This window comes from Rhinolophus hipposideros, assembly GCF_964194185.1.
Source record: "Rhinolophus hipposideros genome assembly, chromosome: 3".
Lineage (NCBI taxonomy): Eukaryota > Metazoa > Chordata > Mammalia > Chiroptera > Rhinolophidae > Rhinolophus > Rhinolophus hipposideros.
Window position 1 is genome coordinate 63,333,996 of NC_138049.1, and position 16,498 is coordinate 63,350,493.

General features: G+C 36.2%; 1 protein-coding gene across 1 annotated transcript; it reads right to left on the reverse strand.

Moving 5' to 3' along the window:
- Nucleotides 1-273: 273 nt before the first annotated feature.
- On the reverse strand, nt 274-501 carry LOC308494984 (small nuclear ribonucleoprotein G-like; the record flags this gene model as incomplete). Its single annotated transcript, XM_081042997.1, has 1 exon — nt 274-501. One exon carries the CDS (start codon nt 499-501, stop codon nt 274-276), a length of 228 nt encoding a protein of 75 aa, XP_080899123.1.
- Between the last annotated feature and the right edge of the window lie 15,997 nt (nt 502-16,498).

A 16,498-nucleotide genomic window follows, 5' to 3' on the forward strand; every position in this document is an offset into this window, starting at 1 on the left:
ATCCAGATATCATCTCTGTCATTCCTATAAAATATGCTGTGTGAAATAAAGAATATTTTAAATATATTATACACACACACACACACACACACTCACAAACATATATATCATCACAGGTTTTTTTAATTTTTTTTCACTGTTACAAAAGTTTATTTAACAAAAAAGTTCAACATGAAAATGTACCCAATCCAATTTTTATATTGTAGTAAAACAGCAGCTATGGCGAGGGGACATGGGGAAGCAGTTAATTTCTCTGGTGAACAAAGCCATTCTTTATACTCGTTCCATGGCTTCTAACATGATGAAACTAGTTCCTCGAATGACCACCATTCCAATACTGTTCTGCTGCCCACTAGTTGCCGTCTCCACACATTCATCTATGACAAGATTCATAAAGGGATCAAATCCCCGCAATATTCCTTGGACGTGCCTGCCACCATTTAATTTCAAACACTTCTTGTCCATAAATTTTTTCAACTCGGGAGGGTGAGCTTTGCTCATGGTGTCTACTCAGAGAGTTCAAAAGAAGCCTCCAAACAGAACTCGTGGCCTTCCTCACCTGGCATCACAGGTCTTAATGACAAAGAATAATAATCAGCAATAATAGTTAAGGGAGTAAAAAAAGAGCAAACATTGCTGCAAAATAACATTCCCACTGTGGCTTTCACCAAGACTTTTAAAAGGCAGAGTCAGTCTATTTTCTCAAAATCATGAGGAAGCCTCCCTGTCTCCTGTTCTCTTTGCTGAAACAAGTGGAGGCTTTGAAAGGTAGCATTTGACATGGATTTGACTTAGTCTACTTTACACAACTCAGCTCCAGGATGCGACAACAGACTTCTGCAGAAAGGGTTATACTATGGATCCCCAGGAAACCCTTTCATATCACTAGACTTCAGAATGCCATCAAACTCCTCCAGCCCTCCGTCAGGTGCTGTGCTGTGTGGAGGCCGCACTCCAGAAATTCTGACTCCCAGGGATATACAGCGCACCACAGAATTAGCAGAGACCTCTACCCTTACAACAAACTCAAAAGCAAAACAACCAAAAAACAAACAAACAAGCAAACAAAAATAAATCACCTAAAGGACATGTCCATAACGGAGCATGAGATTTGTGTCAGCAACAGGGCCTCTGAATAAGGTATAATCTCTTCTTCCTCTGTCCTTGCTTCTCTCCTGCAACACACACACACACACACACACACACGCACAAACACACACTCATGTGCACGCTTGCCTGTGTATTTATACATCTACATGTGTAATGTACACACATGCATTTACACACTTACAGTTCACATTACTCCCACCCCCTGTTCATTTTACACCTACTGATTTAAAGGCTCCTTCACCTTGTTATTTCACTTTCATTTCCTACTTGCACTTGGTGTCCCCTCAACTTGCATTTATTAACTGCTTCTTTTCTTTCTCTCATATGACTTTCTATAAGACATTTAAACATTGCAGGTGGTCTATCAATGCCATTTTCCCCCCCGAATACCCCCACCCAGAACCATTGGTGCTCCTGCCCCACTCTAGACTAGTTGGTCTTCAGGCTTCCTAACACAGCTGTCAAAGGGAACTTCCTTCAACTTCATCTTGGGAAATTCATTCACTATTTTCCTGTGAATTCCCACATTTTCAGAGTTCTGTGCCTTTCATTATCTTGATAATTTTCCTCACATCTATGGAGAACATCTTTCAGTTATTTTTGACAAAAGAGTGTATAGGAAGGCAGTTCTTGAGGCTTCGCCTTTATGAAAATATCTTCCTTGTACTCTGATCTTTGATTGATAGTTTGGCTGGTATACACTTCTTCAGAATTTTGAGGCTATCACTCTATTGTTTTCTGCTATCCAGTGTAGCTATTGAAAAATTCAATGCCATTCTGATGCCTATTTCTTTGTGTGTGGCATTGTATTTCTCTCTGAAATCTTTAAAAAATTATTAATCTTCTCTGTAACTCTGGTATTCTGGAATTTTACAATAATATGTCTTCATGTAAGTCTGTTTGCAATTTATTGAGCAACACTTTCCATCTAGATATTCATACACTTTTCTTAAATTATTTCTTTTATAATTTTCTTCCTCCCATTTTGTCTGTTTTCTTTTCCCAGAGCTCAGCTGTACTTCCTAGGTTGAAACTTTAATATTTTTTTTCTCCTATTTTTCCACCTCTTTGCCTTTTTGCTTTATTTTCTGGGGAAGTTCCTTGATTATATCTAATTTTTAACTTTTAAGAGCACTTTCTGATTCTTTACCATTCCTTTTTGTTAACTTTCTATTCTTATTTTATGAATGCAACACATTCTCTTTTTTCTCTAAGAGTATTTACGTTTTTGGGAGAAAATTTCTTATGTTTTCTTCACTCTCTTTTCCTTCCTCTAGGTTCCTTTTTACTCTTTGTTTTTATCTCTCCCTTTCTTTTTGGAAAATTTCTTGAAATGTGAATAATCCTTGGCTGTCAATTTTTAATAATAATAAAAGAAGCAGCAAAGAGTTTCTTGGAATCTCTATATGCACAAGGAGATTTGTGAGCTGGGAGACTTCTTTGCAGGGTGCATAAGCAGTGAATGGTCACTTGATTTTGAAGTAGAACTTAAAAGCCACTCTCTGGAATTTGTTCTGAGAGCATACGCCTAGCTGCCAATATCATGGGAGTGAGCAAAGTAAGGACCATCCACCATTCAGTATTCTCTCTTTCATTTAATTTCTTCACTTAATGTCTACCACTAGGTCTGGGAATCTCTGAATTCAGTGCTTCTTCCTTGAATTCTCAAGAAATTAAATCTCCCTTGTCCTGCTTGGGGAGGAGGTTGGACTTACAGATGGTACATAATTGCCTGACAGACTAATGTGGGAGAAGGATCCTTGGAGTCTAGACACTCCATACATGCAGACTTTCAACCAATCCTGTTTTTCAACCTCATGCCTCATCTCTTCTTTCTGCAGTATCTGACAGTCTGAGAATCTCAGAGACATTCTATGGATAAAGTGGTTTCTCATCTCTAAGGCTCTTTCAAATATAGTTTCCTCTGTTAAATCTGTTACTGCTGCTCTGTCTGCCTTCTGTCTTCCCAAGATGTGTTGAAACTTCTTGTCTGATAGCTTATCTCCCATTCTCTTTATCCTTGTGGATATATATATATATATATATATATATATATATATATATATATATCCTTTATTTTCATTCTCTCCAGTTCTTGAGAATGAGAGGAGGCATATGTGTATGATCAATCTGCCATGTTTAAGTTGAAGCCTTAAAAGGGCTTGTTGATATTGATAATAAAGCCAATGAAGAAAATTAGCATGTATCCTGGGAATCTGGGGGTCACAGCAAGGAAGAAAAATGACCTCAGATTCCACACCACACTCAAATTTTAGTGGGTGAATGGAGTATCATATGGTTTAACCTAGAAATACACTTGGGAGGCCCAGGCTTAAGAAAATAATTCACAAAATCTTTTAAAACCCTTGTGTTTTAAAGTGCTTGTAGCTGTATAACATATAATAGAACAGCTTGAATATTTTATAGCATAAAACTGGAATTACTCAAAATGTCCAGTTGTGGGTAGTAGTGGACTGTGGTGTGTTAATGAAAAAGAAAGGGTTTGGGAAAGATTGATGGGAACGGGTCACAAGAGAACTTTCTGGAATGGTAGAGATGTTCTATATCTTGTTTGAAGTGGTCATTACATGACAATATCTATTTGTTAATACTCATGTAACAGTACATTCAAAATGTGTGCAATTGATTGTACATAAATTATGCCTCAATAAAGTTGATTTAATAATAAAACCTTTTATGAATATGCATTACTTGACTGCTAGTCAAGATGCTCTACAAACTATCTTCAAATTACTCTCCTGCTTGTTCTCCAGCATTCCAGCTAATTTTCTCCCCAGTCTCAGGAGTGAAACATTTTCTCCCAACACACCATGCCTTACCCACGTCTGCATATTGACCCATGTCCTTGGCAATACTCAGACTGCCTCTTTTAAAATGGTTCAAATCTCTTTTCCTTTTTCAAGAAGTCTTTTCTGCCCACTGAACACTGAAAGATTATTGCTGCTTCTATTCTCCTCATTTATTTTTTTGTCTAGACCAGTTATTTGGCATTTTAAAATGTACTTTTTTGAGATATCTCTTTTATGATCCACCATTATTCTAACTTCTGTATTGATATTTCACTTTTCATGTGTACATGCTTATTGTCCTGAAAGACCAATTTTCTGGAGGGCTAGAAGTTTGCATGATTTGTCTTTCCATCTTTCTTTGTGTCTAGCATAATGCTATACCCAGTTGGCAGTCAATAAGTATTTACTGAATGAAGAATAAGATAACAAATCCTGTAGATGTTTTTAAAAGAATAAACTAGGGTTTTGAAGCTGGAGAGAGAAGGATTTAATTTACCAGTAGGAATTGGTAGGACAGAATCATCCAAAGATATTGAATTAACAGAAGGCCCGACTCATTTCTAATCAGCATTTTGTAAAGGATATATGTTATAATGAAATCAACATAATTTATGAAATTAAACCACAGGACCTATGAGACTCTAAGAACAGTCTATAATTAGGATATAGCAATTTTAAACTCTAGTGATTCCTGAATTTATTCCCATGGATTTATTGTTAGGAATCCTAACATGATCCCAGGAGGCAATATCTTGAGCTAAATATGGCATTCTTCTTGTCATCCTCTCTTCTTGCCTCAGTGTCATCAAGATAACAAGCACTTTTGCAATTCTACGTAGAATGTATATGCTGCAAACAGTAGAAGTGAATTCAGCCGTAACATATGCTACACATTTATTATGCATAGCTTGTTAGATTCTGATTTCTGATCTGCCATTTCCCCCCAAGGAATATAGACTTCCAATGTGGCAAAAAAGAAAGAAAGAAAGACAGAAAGAGAGAGAGAGAGAGAGAGAGAGAGAGAGAGAGAGAGAGAGAGAGAGAGAGAGAGAGAGAGAGAGAGAAGAAAGAAAGAGAGAGAGAGAAAGAAAAAAGAAAGAAAAAAATTATATATATATGGCTATTTTATTTTAAAAGGGAGGTTATTTATGTAAAATAGGGCCCCAAATGAACTCAATCATAAGTCATATATGATCTTTCTTTTACTTACTCATTAGATGAATTTATTATAAGTAAGTCCTTATGGTATTTATTTTATTGCAGAGAGAAAGGGTACATGCCCAGAAATTGGACACCACACATACCCGCTCAACTTGCGGTAATGAGGGCTGCTCTCACTGATTTACTTTGCTGCCTGACAGACGAGAGCGCTGTTCATTTTATCATTGTTGCCCACACCTATCAACCCTCCTTCCAATTTGATGACTACCACAGCAATATATATATAGTAAATCTCCTCAGGGACTATAATTATTCATCTTTCAGAAGGCACAAGATCTATAATGGATGAGTGCTGTAGACAAGAAACCAGTTTATAGGTTTATCTCCTGAGCAAAAGACTAATTTGTCTTTATTGGAGGACTAGACCATTACTATTTAATAAATGAGTTGTAAGTATCAAAAAAGATTGTATACATGTATTTGCGACTTAGGCACAGAAACATGGCTGTGATATTGCCACGTAGAAAACAAAAGCTGATGTATTCAGTCCATCAAACCACACTGTGACTTGGAAAATCCAGAAGCCTGTCACGAAGCCTCAGTTTGTTGTCTTGAGTTATGAATTACTCTTAAATTAATATCACTGCTGCTGCTATTGGAAGTACCTTATTTCATAACATTTTTGAGCCCAGTAGCTGATCAAGGCACTCAAGCTGTTATTTCTATCAGAGATGAGGGCTTAAAATGTCCCTTGTGGTATTTATCTTGGTTTCCCACTGAATCTCAAGTTAAACATGTAATTCATTTCGTCCTCTCCTGTTTTGGTATTATGGTATCTTGCAGGGCATTTTTCATCATTTGCTCTCAGTATTCTGCTGATTTTCACTAATAGTTTGTTTACCCACTGATGCATTGGAATGTTACTTATACCAGGTGATAAAATGGATCTGCTCAACTGCGTTCTGATTTGTCTTAGTCAAGGCTCTTTAGTAATCCAAAGAAAACGAAGCCACCTGAGTTAGTCCAAGTAGAAAGGAGCTCTTCTATAGAAATGTCAGGTCATTTCATGGCTATGTATGGATTCAGGGACTGAAGTGAAAACCAATGTTTCCCCAATATCTCAGGGCCATGCAATCTCTCTTACCTCTGGTTATCTCTGCTTTTCTCTCATCTGTCTATTCTTGCTCTTTTGGCCAGCTTCTCTCACTCATCTTGTCCATGATCTAATAGAGCCACAGCTCCAACTCTGTTTCATGACTGCTGCCTCACTACAGTCTCCATTGCTAAGTTCAAACTCTTCTCCCAAGAATCTAATTGGCCTACCTTTTCCATGGGAATGTCACTTTGGGATGCTGTTTCTAAGGCCCATGGATAGAGCACATTCTTTAGAAGGGACCCTAAGAAGCACAGCCATGAAACCCAACAAGTCATGAGCTTCCCATCATGCTTTGACTTTACTGTCCTGCATTCATTCTTCAAGCTGCTTTGGAAATAGGAACAATTATATCACATGCCTATATTCTTGAATAAACACCCTGCTTTCATTTGCAATCACAGCTTTTTAGTACTGCAGAAACTATAAAATTGAAGTAGTTGCTGGAAGTTTCTAGATCAGGGGCAATCAATCTGTATGTTCTCTACTTCAAAACACCAGTATCTGAGTTCTTTCTCTTGACTTCATTTGGGGGCCAAACATTTGAACTGTCAATGACTGTGTAGCAAAGATAGGAGGGCAGGGCTTGGGTCTGGCAAACCTACCACACACCGGGACTCTAGCTCCCCTAATGTAGATTTAGGTAAAGTCTCTTGTTCAAGTGATAGATGATTGGGATTGTTTCCATTGCTTTCAACAAATACATACCAAGTAAAATTAAACCTGTGGGTCTGGATGGAAGAATATACATCAGACACCAAGACCAGAAATTGGTCCCTTAATAACCTGGTGAGATAGGAAAGGTCACTGTGTTGTGGCAAATTCACGAAGGGGTTTGATTCCCAATGAACATGCTTCTATCATGCTACAGTGGAGCTCAGGTACAAATCCGTCTTCCTAAAAAGAGCTTGGGATCCTTGAGGGCATAAACGATACTCTCACTAGTTGTCTGTGGATTCCAGGATCCACCATAGTAACTGGCACATAGTAGGTACTGAATAATGTTTGCTGATCGAATGAATGGATTGTGTAAGGAAATTTCCTTGCTGACATCAGCATGGGCATCCTCAGGAAGACTGCTTTTCTTTTTGAACCTTCCTGTGTGTGCAGAATATTGAGCTGATTAATCATCCTAATTAAAATTTAAATGTGTTTTCTAATCTTCGGCAATTTCAGGAAGTGTTTCTTTCATTGTCAGCCTTCAAAAGAACTGTTTTCATTTTACTTTTCTTGCTATAGCATTTTATTATGAGTTAAAGAAAGGTGTCTTCCTAAGTGTTAAAGACCTATAACATTTAGAAATCATTCTCTGCTGTGTTCTCATACTTAAACCTTTCCACATCATTTACTCCCATAAGTCATTTTATCGTTTTTTTCTGCTCCTTCTGATCAAAAACATCTGTCTGCACTGTGGAGTCTATAGAGCAAAGCATTGATCTTCTGAAGCCCCGGTGTAGACCCTGCTTCCCAATTTCAAAATGCTATATATCATGTATCTTTGTCTTAAAAAAACGTATTGCCACCTTTCTTTTTTACAAAATAAAACATGTTTTTATAGAAATTTTAGGGGAAAAAGATGAGCAGATATAAAATAACTAATGAGCAATAGTTCCCCTCACCCAGAGATCACTGTTAAGTTTTTTCCAGACTTTGTTCTATGCCCATAGGATTGTTAGTTTAAACAAAAACAGGACAACATTTTTTTTACAACTATCCTCCAATCCTAACAGTCTTGCTCAAACTCCCAACAGCAATAAACCGACTGAACTTGGTGAGCAGCAGCAGGCCCCTGTGGGCATACAAGCCTTCTCTTACCACTGACAACATGATTCACCTTAAATTTACTCTTACGATTTGTCCCATTTTGCCATATTAAAACATTATGGCACTTTTTGACCTGTTTGGATTATTTTCTGGATACATTTAGCATGAATTGAGAAGTTACTTGACAGCCTTCCTTCTCCCTGGGTTTGGATAATAATAAAGATATTAGCAAAGGAGGGGAGACTTCTGTTTCTAGCAGCATGGCCACATGGGATGCCCTCAATAGCCATTCTTGATGGAAACAAGCTAAATATGAAACTAACTTCTTAATCTTTTAAAATGCATTGCTTAGCTGGCATAAAAGTAAAGGCTTTTCAGAAATGAGAACTGAAGGAAAGGCAGAACCTTGGGTACACTCAAAGTGGCTTCTATACTGAGTCCCTGTGCTTCTGTTTTGGCAGAGGCATGGATTCAGGGAATGAAAGCTAAAGCTAAGGGAGTCTTAGGAGGTGATCTCCCAATAAGCCAGGACTTGGAAAGGCTACATACACCCTTAGAGCAATGGACAGGAGAAATGAAGTCCATCATATGGAAGAGGGCAGCAAGATGATTGGCCTGACTTGAATTTGGTGTTGGGAATGAGAAAAATAAGGTCTAATACCTCCCCTGATAATTCATAACCACAAGCCAGCCCATATTTGGGCTGGAAGGCAAGAAAGAAGGAAGGAGGGAGAACAGAAAATAGAGATACAATTGGAAAAAGAATAAGATTATAAAAGTAAATTAAAATACAGGCATATCTTGTAGAGTTTTCTACAGCTAATATCTTTCCAGTAAAATGCCAGTTGGTGTTCACTAACCAAATATCACAGAACTCTGAATACATCTTTTATCAGCCAGTGGTTCTATAGGAGCAGTGTCTAATTACATGCCAAATACTCAACGCATTTTTAACAAAATGATGTGCTGGAGCACTATTAGGTTACATTTCAAATACAATGGGCAAATCATCAGAATCACACGAAGATCTTTTGAAAAGCATGTGGAGTTGCAACAAAGGGGATGCTGGCCCTGAGCAGAACCTCCCAGTGTTACACTCAGTGGGAACCACTCTTTCCCACTGTGTGCTTGTCCTGAACACATTTCCAAGGGGCCTCTCGTTTTTGACTAGGGATGTATAAGTTGCACACACACACACACTCACACACACACACACACACACACGCAAATACACACATGCACACTCCGAAAAAGCATTGAAAAAAAGCATGGTGAAAGAGATAAAATGGAGAAAATGGATGGGAGTTTAAACAAAGCTCCATTTCACAAGTTTCTCATTCTTAAAGCTCTTATGGCTTTCTTGTTCAGGAGCCTCTTCAACAGTGCCAAATGATAAAAAGTTTCTATCAGCTTCTGAGTTGGATAGTTTGCTTGAAATTACTTGTTATCAATGCTGTCCTCCACATACGCACTTTCTACAAGCAGTGACAAAAAAATTACACCTTGGTCCTGCTCCCTCCTCACTTTTCTTCTAATATCAAACTTTCTCTGCATTTGGTGAGTTACAGTTTATTTCAGGTAATTGTGTTGCTTTTATTGGAAATTTTTCTCTGAAGTTTTTACTAACAAATATATTTATTGCTGTTACTTGCTTTGCCATATTGTAAACATAATGTTCACGGTATGCATGCAGACTTTCATGTTTGGTTATCCTAAAATAATGCTTTAAGCATTTACATCCTAATATAAAGATTTGTTATTTATGTTTAAGTATTCTACTTAAGAAAATTGTTTGAAAGGCAGGGTTAACATATAATGCATCATACATTTTCTCATTTAAAATAACAACAAATAGACTCTCAGTGTTTTTATGTAAAATATGTGGTGTTTTAGAAATGGATTATTGACATTAGCAGGTGTGATGATCAATAATTTTTTGTTTATTTATTTTTTTGTCAAGTTGACTGGGCCATGGAGTGCCCAGATATTTGGCTAAACATTATTCCGGGGTGTGTCTGTGAGAGTGTTTCTGGGTGAGATTAGCATTTGAATTGTTAGACTGAGTAAAGCAGATTGCCCTCGGCTATGTGAGTGACCATCATCCAATCAAGCGAAGGTCTGAATAAAACAAAAAGTCAGAGAAAGGTAAAATTGCCTTTGCGGTCTGATTGAGCTGGGACATTGGTCTTCTGCCATTGGACTGAGCCCTACCCTGGTTCTCAAGCCTTTGGACTTGGCCTGAATTACACCAGCTACTTTCCTGGTTACAGATGGCAGATTGTGGGACTTCATAGCCTCCATAATTACGTGAGCCAATTCCTCATAGTAAATATCTCTCTATATATTGATTAATAATGTAAAAGCGTTATATATAACCTATTTGATATTATTAATCACAATAAATGTAAACAGACTAAACTCTGTAGGTAAAATATAAGAATAACCAACCTGTATTAAAAAAAAAAAAAACTAGCCATATACTATTTACAATAGACCACATACATCAAAAGGATACCTAAATTTTTAGAACTAAAGTATGAAAAGAGGTATTGTATTATGTGACAAATAATTGTATTGTTAGACAAATAATCCAAAGAAACCTGGGGCAGCTATCTTAATATTAGATATTAGACTGTAAGGAAATAACAAATAAAGAGAGCAGAAAATAACATTACGATTCTTAATTCACCCTATAGGTATAGCAAATCTAAACTTTACGAAAAAAAAACACCATAGTTTAAAAATATGTAAATCAAAATTTGGCAGAACTACAAAGAAAATTGTCAAATCTACTACTATGGTACTTTCTAAAATACTACTAGGCAGACCAGACAGATAAAATTAGTAAGGATATAGAAGATATTAATTGAACAATTAAACTTGATCTAACAGAGATTTAAAGAACAATACATTTAATGGTTTGGAAATACACATTCTACATATTAATGTATAGCCCAGATGAAACATTTATAAAAACTGAATTTTTGCTACGACAAGAGCTAGTCCAATCAATTTGTAATCATTCTCTGATCATGATACAATTAAGTTAGAAAGAGAAAAGGCTAAAACCATAGCAGGAAATTGGCAAACGTTGGCTACATTAATATTAAGGATGCTTGTTTACTGAAATACATCAAAAAGAAAGTGAAAAAGCAGTCCAAAAAGTAGGAGAAGATATCTGCAAGACTTACAACTCAAAGGATTATAAAAAGAACTCTGAGAAATCAACAAGAAAAAAAGAAATGAGTAGCCACATACAAAAGTGGGAGAAGTTACTATCAGAAGAGCCATTCCAACTGTCCCATAAACATGTGAAAAGATGCTCAAAATCAGTAATTGGGAAATGTGAATTAAAACCACAATGACGTATAATTTCACAACCACTAGAAGGGTGAAAATCTAATAAAAGTTGGTCAATACAAATGCCAGGATGTAGGTCAAATAGGATCCCTTATTCACTGCTTGAGTGAAACAATATGCTGTTTGGGAAGTATACATAGGTTGAAACACTGTAAAGAAGGGTAAGGGGATGAGTATCACAAAATTCAGGTTGGCAGTTATCCCTGAGGGGAAAGTGAAGGGAGGATGATTATCATTTATTAAACTATGCACGTGTTTTGTAGGGATTTTTCACAATTTTATATTGTGAACTACTTATGTTGTGAAATATATTTCACAATTTTAATATATATATATATATAGTGAAATATATTTCTCAATTTAAAAAAGTATTAATGAAGTTGATAACTGGTATTAGCCAACACTGAAAGTCATTCCGATACTTGGTAGGTGTTGCATTGTGGTTCACAGAAAGGCACTATGCTGTTAATTTGTCTTTCTTCTTCTTTGTCTGTGCTTTTTCTAATAGTTTCCAGTATTAGACCTGAGCTACAGTCAATTACACCAACTATGCACGTTAAATATCAAGACTTTTTGTTGCCTATTTGTCTCAAATCCAAAATACCTTGTCTACTCCAAACCTTTTAAAGACAGAGGGGACATGAGTCTAAGACTATTTAACATTCCTAATGTTGAATAGTATGGTTTAATATTTTTAAAATCACCCAATATTTACTTTAGTGAGGTTGTAGTTATTTTTAGAGATTTTAAGTTTTGTTTGGCATGATTTTCCCCATAAAATCATGCTACTAATGTATTCTAATGTGTTTATGAACTTTGTAAATTATTATAAAGTGTTTGTTTTAGATTTATTTTTAAATGTTTTTTTAACCTTTTTAGAAGTCTTAAGGAAATGAAGATCAAAGCAGTTCTATTTGAATTGAATTTATGCTGTCTGACTTTATATACATATATATATACATGAATTTATACTGACTATATACATATAAATATTTGAATCCATATATATGAATCTATACTGTATATATGAATCTATACTGTATGACTTTATATATATATATATATAAATATACATATGAAGTCAGGCAGTATAGATTCATATATAAATATGAGGTTGGACAATTAAGTTTGTGAACTCATTCTAGTAAAAGTGCTACATACCTTATTGCTGAATATCACTACAGTCACCTTTGACATACTCCCCTTGGGAAGCTATGCACTGATGCCAGCACCTAGTCCACCCTTCAAAGCAATTTTGGAACTCTTTTCCTGGAATGGCCATCAGAGATATTGTCGTATTACCCTTCATGTCCTGAATGTCATCAAAATGTTTTTTTTTCCATATTTCCTTTACCTATCTATAACAAGTCATTGGGGGCCAGATAAGGAGAGTAGGGAGGGTGTTCCAATACAGTTATTTGTTTACTGGCTAAAAACTCCCTCACAGACAGTGCTGTGTGAGCTGGTGCATTGTCGTGATGCAAGAACCATGAATTGTTGGCAAAAAGTTCAGGTCATCTAACTTTTTCATGCAGCTTTTTCAGCATTTCCAAATAGTAAACTTGGTTAATTGTTTGTCCAGTTGGTACAAACGCATAATGAATAATCCCTCTAATATCAAAAAATGTTAGCAACATTGTTTCGACTCTTGATTTGGACTGACAGAAAATTTTTGGTAATGGAGAATGGGCTGACTTCCATAGTGCACTTTGATACTTTGTTTCAGGGTTGTATTGGTACACCCATGTTGGTACATCACCAGTGATAATGTGACTCAAAACATCGTCTTGTTTCTCCGAAAGGTCTTGGCAAATTTCCACTCTCCTTTGCTTTTGTTCATTGGTGAGCTCCTTTGGGACCATTTTTTGCGCACACCTTTCTCATGCCAACATTTTCAGTTAAGATTTTCCTAATTGTTTCTCTATCAATGTTCACTTGGTCTGCTATGCTTCTCACAGTCAGCCGATGACTTTGACACACAATTTGATGAATTTTTGCAATGTTTTCATCAGTTCTGCTTGCTATTGGCCCTCCTGACCTCTCTTCATCAGTAATGCATTCCCTCCCCTAAGAAAAATGTCTACTTCATTTGTACACTGATGTTTTCTTCATGGTATTATCCCCATAAACTTGTACTATCATGTCCCTGATGTCACTTCCACTCTTGCCAAATTTAACAAGAAATGTAATGTTTGTTTGTTGCTCTAATCCAAGCTCAGACATTCTTGTGATGGCACACAAAATTACGCAACAATAATGAACGCCACTCAGCAAGACACCACCACACATCGACACAAATACAGCTGTGAGACGTTCATATACCAAGGTCATGAAACCTTACTGAGCTGTTTGTACAGTGCTGTCACTGTAAGTACACAGTGGCAAGTTCGCAAACTTAATTGTCAGACCTTGTATATATAATCAGGGGTGCCAAAACAATGTATACAAGTGGACATGTTGGTCAACGTTGCTCAAGCAGTAGTTTGCCATAATCAGAAGTGTCTGGACACTGATGGTAACCACTTTGAGCACCTCTTGGAATTGCAGAAGTCAAATGTGACTTGTATTCATCTTTTGTTATCGGTATATATTGAGCATTACAATTTTAAGTTTTTTCCTTTCTTAAAATGTGTATACTTTCTCTCTCTCTCTCTCTCTCTCTCTCTCTGAAGGGATTTTTGCTTCTATGATAATTTCCTTCCATTTCACAACTCCCTCTATCTCTTCCTCTCCTCCTCCCCCACAATGTTTACCATATCTTTCTAAAATAATTTTTTATTTTTAAATTACAATTGACATACTAGTTTCAGGTGTACAACATAGCAATTAGACATTTATATAACATATAAGTAATCACCCTGACTTACGCTGTACTTTACACCCTTATGGCTATTTTGTAACTACCAAGTGTACCTCTTAATCCCTTACACCCCTGTCATTTCCCCAATGCCCTTCTCATCTCTCAATTATCAAAATGTTCTCTGTATGTATGAGTTTGTTTTTTTGTTTTTTTTCAAATTTTGTTTATTTATTTATGTTTTAGATTCCACATATAAATAAAATTATATGGTATTTGTCTTTCTCTGTCTGATTTATTTCAGTCAGCATAATAATCTCTAGGTCCATCCATGTTATTGCAGATGGCACGATTTCATTCTTTTTTATGGCCGAGTAATATTCCATCGTATATATGTACCACATCTTCTTTATCCATTTATCTATTGATGGATGCTTAATAGTGCTGCAATGAACATATGGATGCATATGTCTTTTGAATTAATGTTTTGGGTTTCTTCAGATAAATACCCAGAAGTGGAATTACTGGGTCCTTCTTTGTCTCTTGTTACAGCTTTTGTTTTAAAGTCTGTTTGTTACCAGATCTTTTCTTAAAACAAATAATGTAAACATCCTGTGACACCAATGAGTTATTCAATTTCAGTTCATTTCATTTCTCCTTTTTTTCCACTATCAAACTCTGAATTCCTATAAACTTCGTATCCTCCTGTTTGATCCTCAGTGCCACACACAGCGACCTGGGCACCTCTCAGAGCTCATCTCTTGTCGATATTTCTTTCTCAGACCATGCATCAACCACACTGGCCTCCTTACTGCTCCTCAAGGTCAAGTGTGTTCCTGTTTCAGGCCTTAACATTTGCTCTACCCCCTGACTTGATTGTTTTCCCCCCATACATCCACAGAGTCCCTTTATTTCTCTGCTCAGATGACCTTTCAATCATTGTATTTAAAGAAAACCAAAAACACAAAATAGTACCCCCTAACCCAGCCTCCTTAGAATGATTATTTTTCTTTATAGTACTTACCACTATCTGACATATATTTATTGGCTGTATGCAAACCAATGAATAAGATTTTGTCCTCTTTGTTCCCTATTAGAATAGTGCCTGGTGCATAGTTGGAACTCTACAAATCTCTGTGGATTGGATCAATGAATGAATGTTGAAAGTGCTCCATCAAAGGTCTATAATGATTCCCGCTTTTTTGATGTCTTGTTGATCTCTCGGTTGCATTTGGTTCTTCTTATAACACGTTCTTTCAGCTTCTGTGATATTGTATTCTTTACTCAATCCCTCACTGCTTTCCTCCTGTCATTTCCGAGTTCCTTCTAAATTGTGGCTTCCTCCAAGGTTCAGTTCTGGACCCACGAAACTTCTTTTTCAGTGCTCACAGCCTCAGAGATTTCTTATATTTTTATTTTTTTTGTTTGATAAAATATACTTAAATTGACCATCTTAATCATTTTAAGTGCATTTTAAGTTCAGCACTGTTAACTTAAGTATATGCACCTCTTGTCCAACACATCTCTAGAACTTTTCCATCTTGCAAAACTGAAACTTTATACTCATTGAACAACAACTTCTTTTCCCCCCTTCCCTCAGCCCTTGGCAACCACCATTGTACTTTCTCTTTCTATGTTTCTGTACTTTCTGTTTCTATAAATTTGACTACTCTAAACACCTCATATAAGTGGAATCATGCAGTATTTGTCTTTTTGTGACTGGCTTATTTCACTTAGCATCATGTCCTCAAATTCCATCCATGTTGTAGCATACAAGATTTCCTTTTTTTTTTTAAAGGCTGAATATTATTACATTGTGTGTGTGATGTATACATATATCTTACATTTTCTTTATCCATTCATCTGCTGATGACATTTACCTTGCTTCCATCTCTTGGTTATTGTAGATAATGCTGCAATGAACATGAATTTGCAAATATCTCTTTGAGATCCTGTTCTCAATTATTTTGGATTTATATCCAGAAGTGGGATTGCTAGATCATATAGGAACTTTTTGAGGAATCTCTATATTGTTTTCCATGCAACCGCACTACTTTACATTCCTACCAACAGCACACAGGGTTCTAATTTCTCCACATCCTCAGCAAACACTATTTTCTTTCTTCTTATTTTTTTAAAAATAGTGGCCATCCTAATGAGTGTGAGGCGATACCTCATTGTGGTTTTGACTTGCATTTCCCTAATGATCAGTAATGTTTTTGGAGCATCTTTTCTTATGCTTTTTGACCATTTGTAAATCTTCTTTGGAGAAATATCTAGTCAGATTCTTTGTCCATTTTTAATTTGTTTTGTTATTTGTTTTGTTATTGTTGAGTTGTAGGA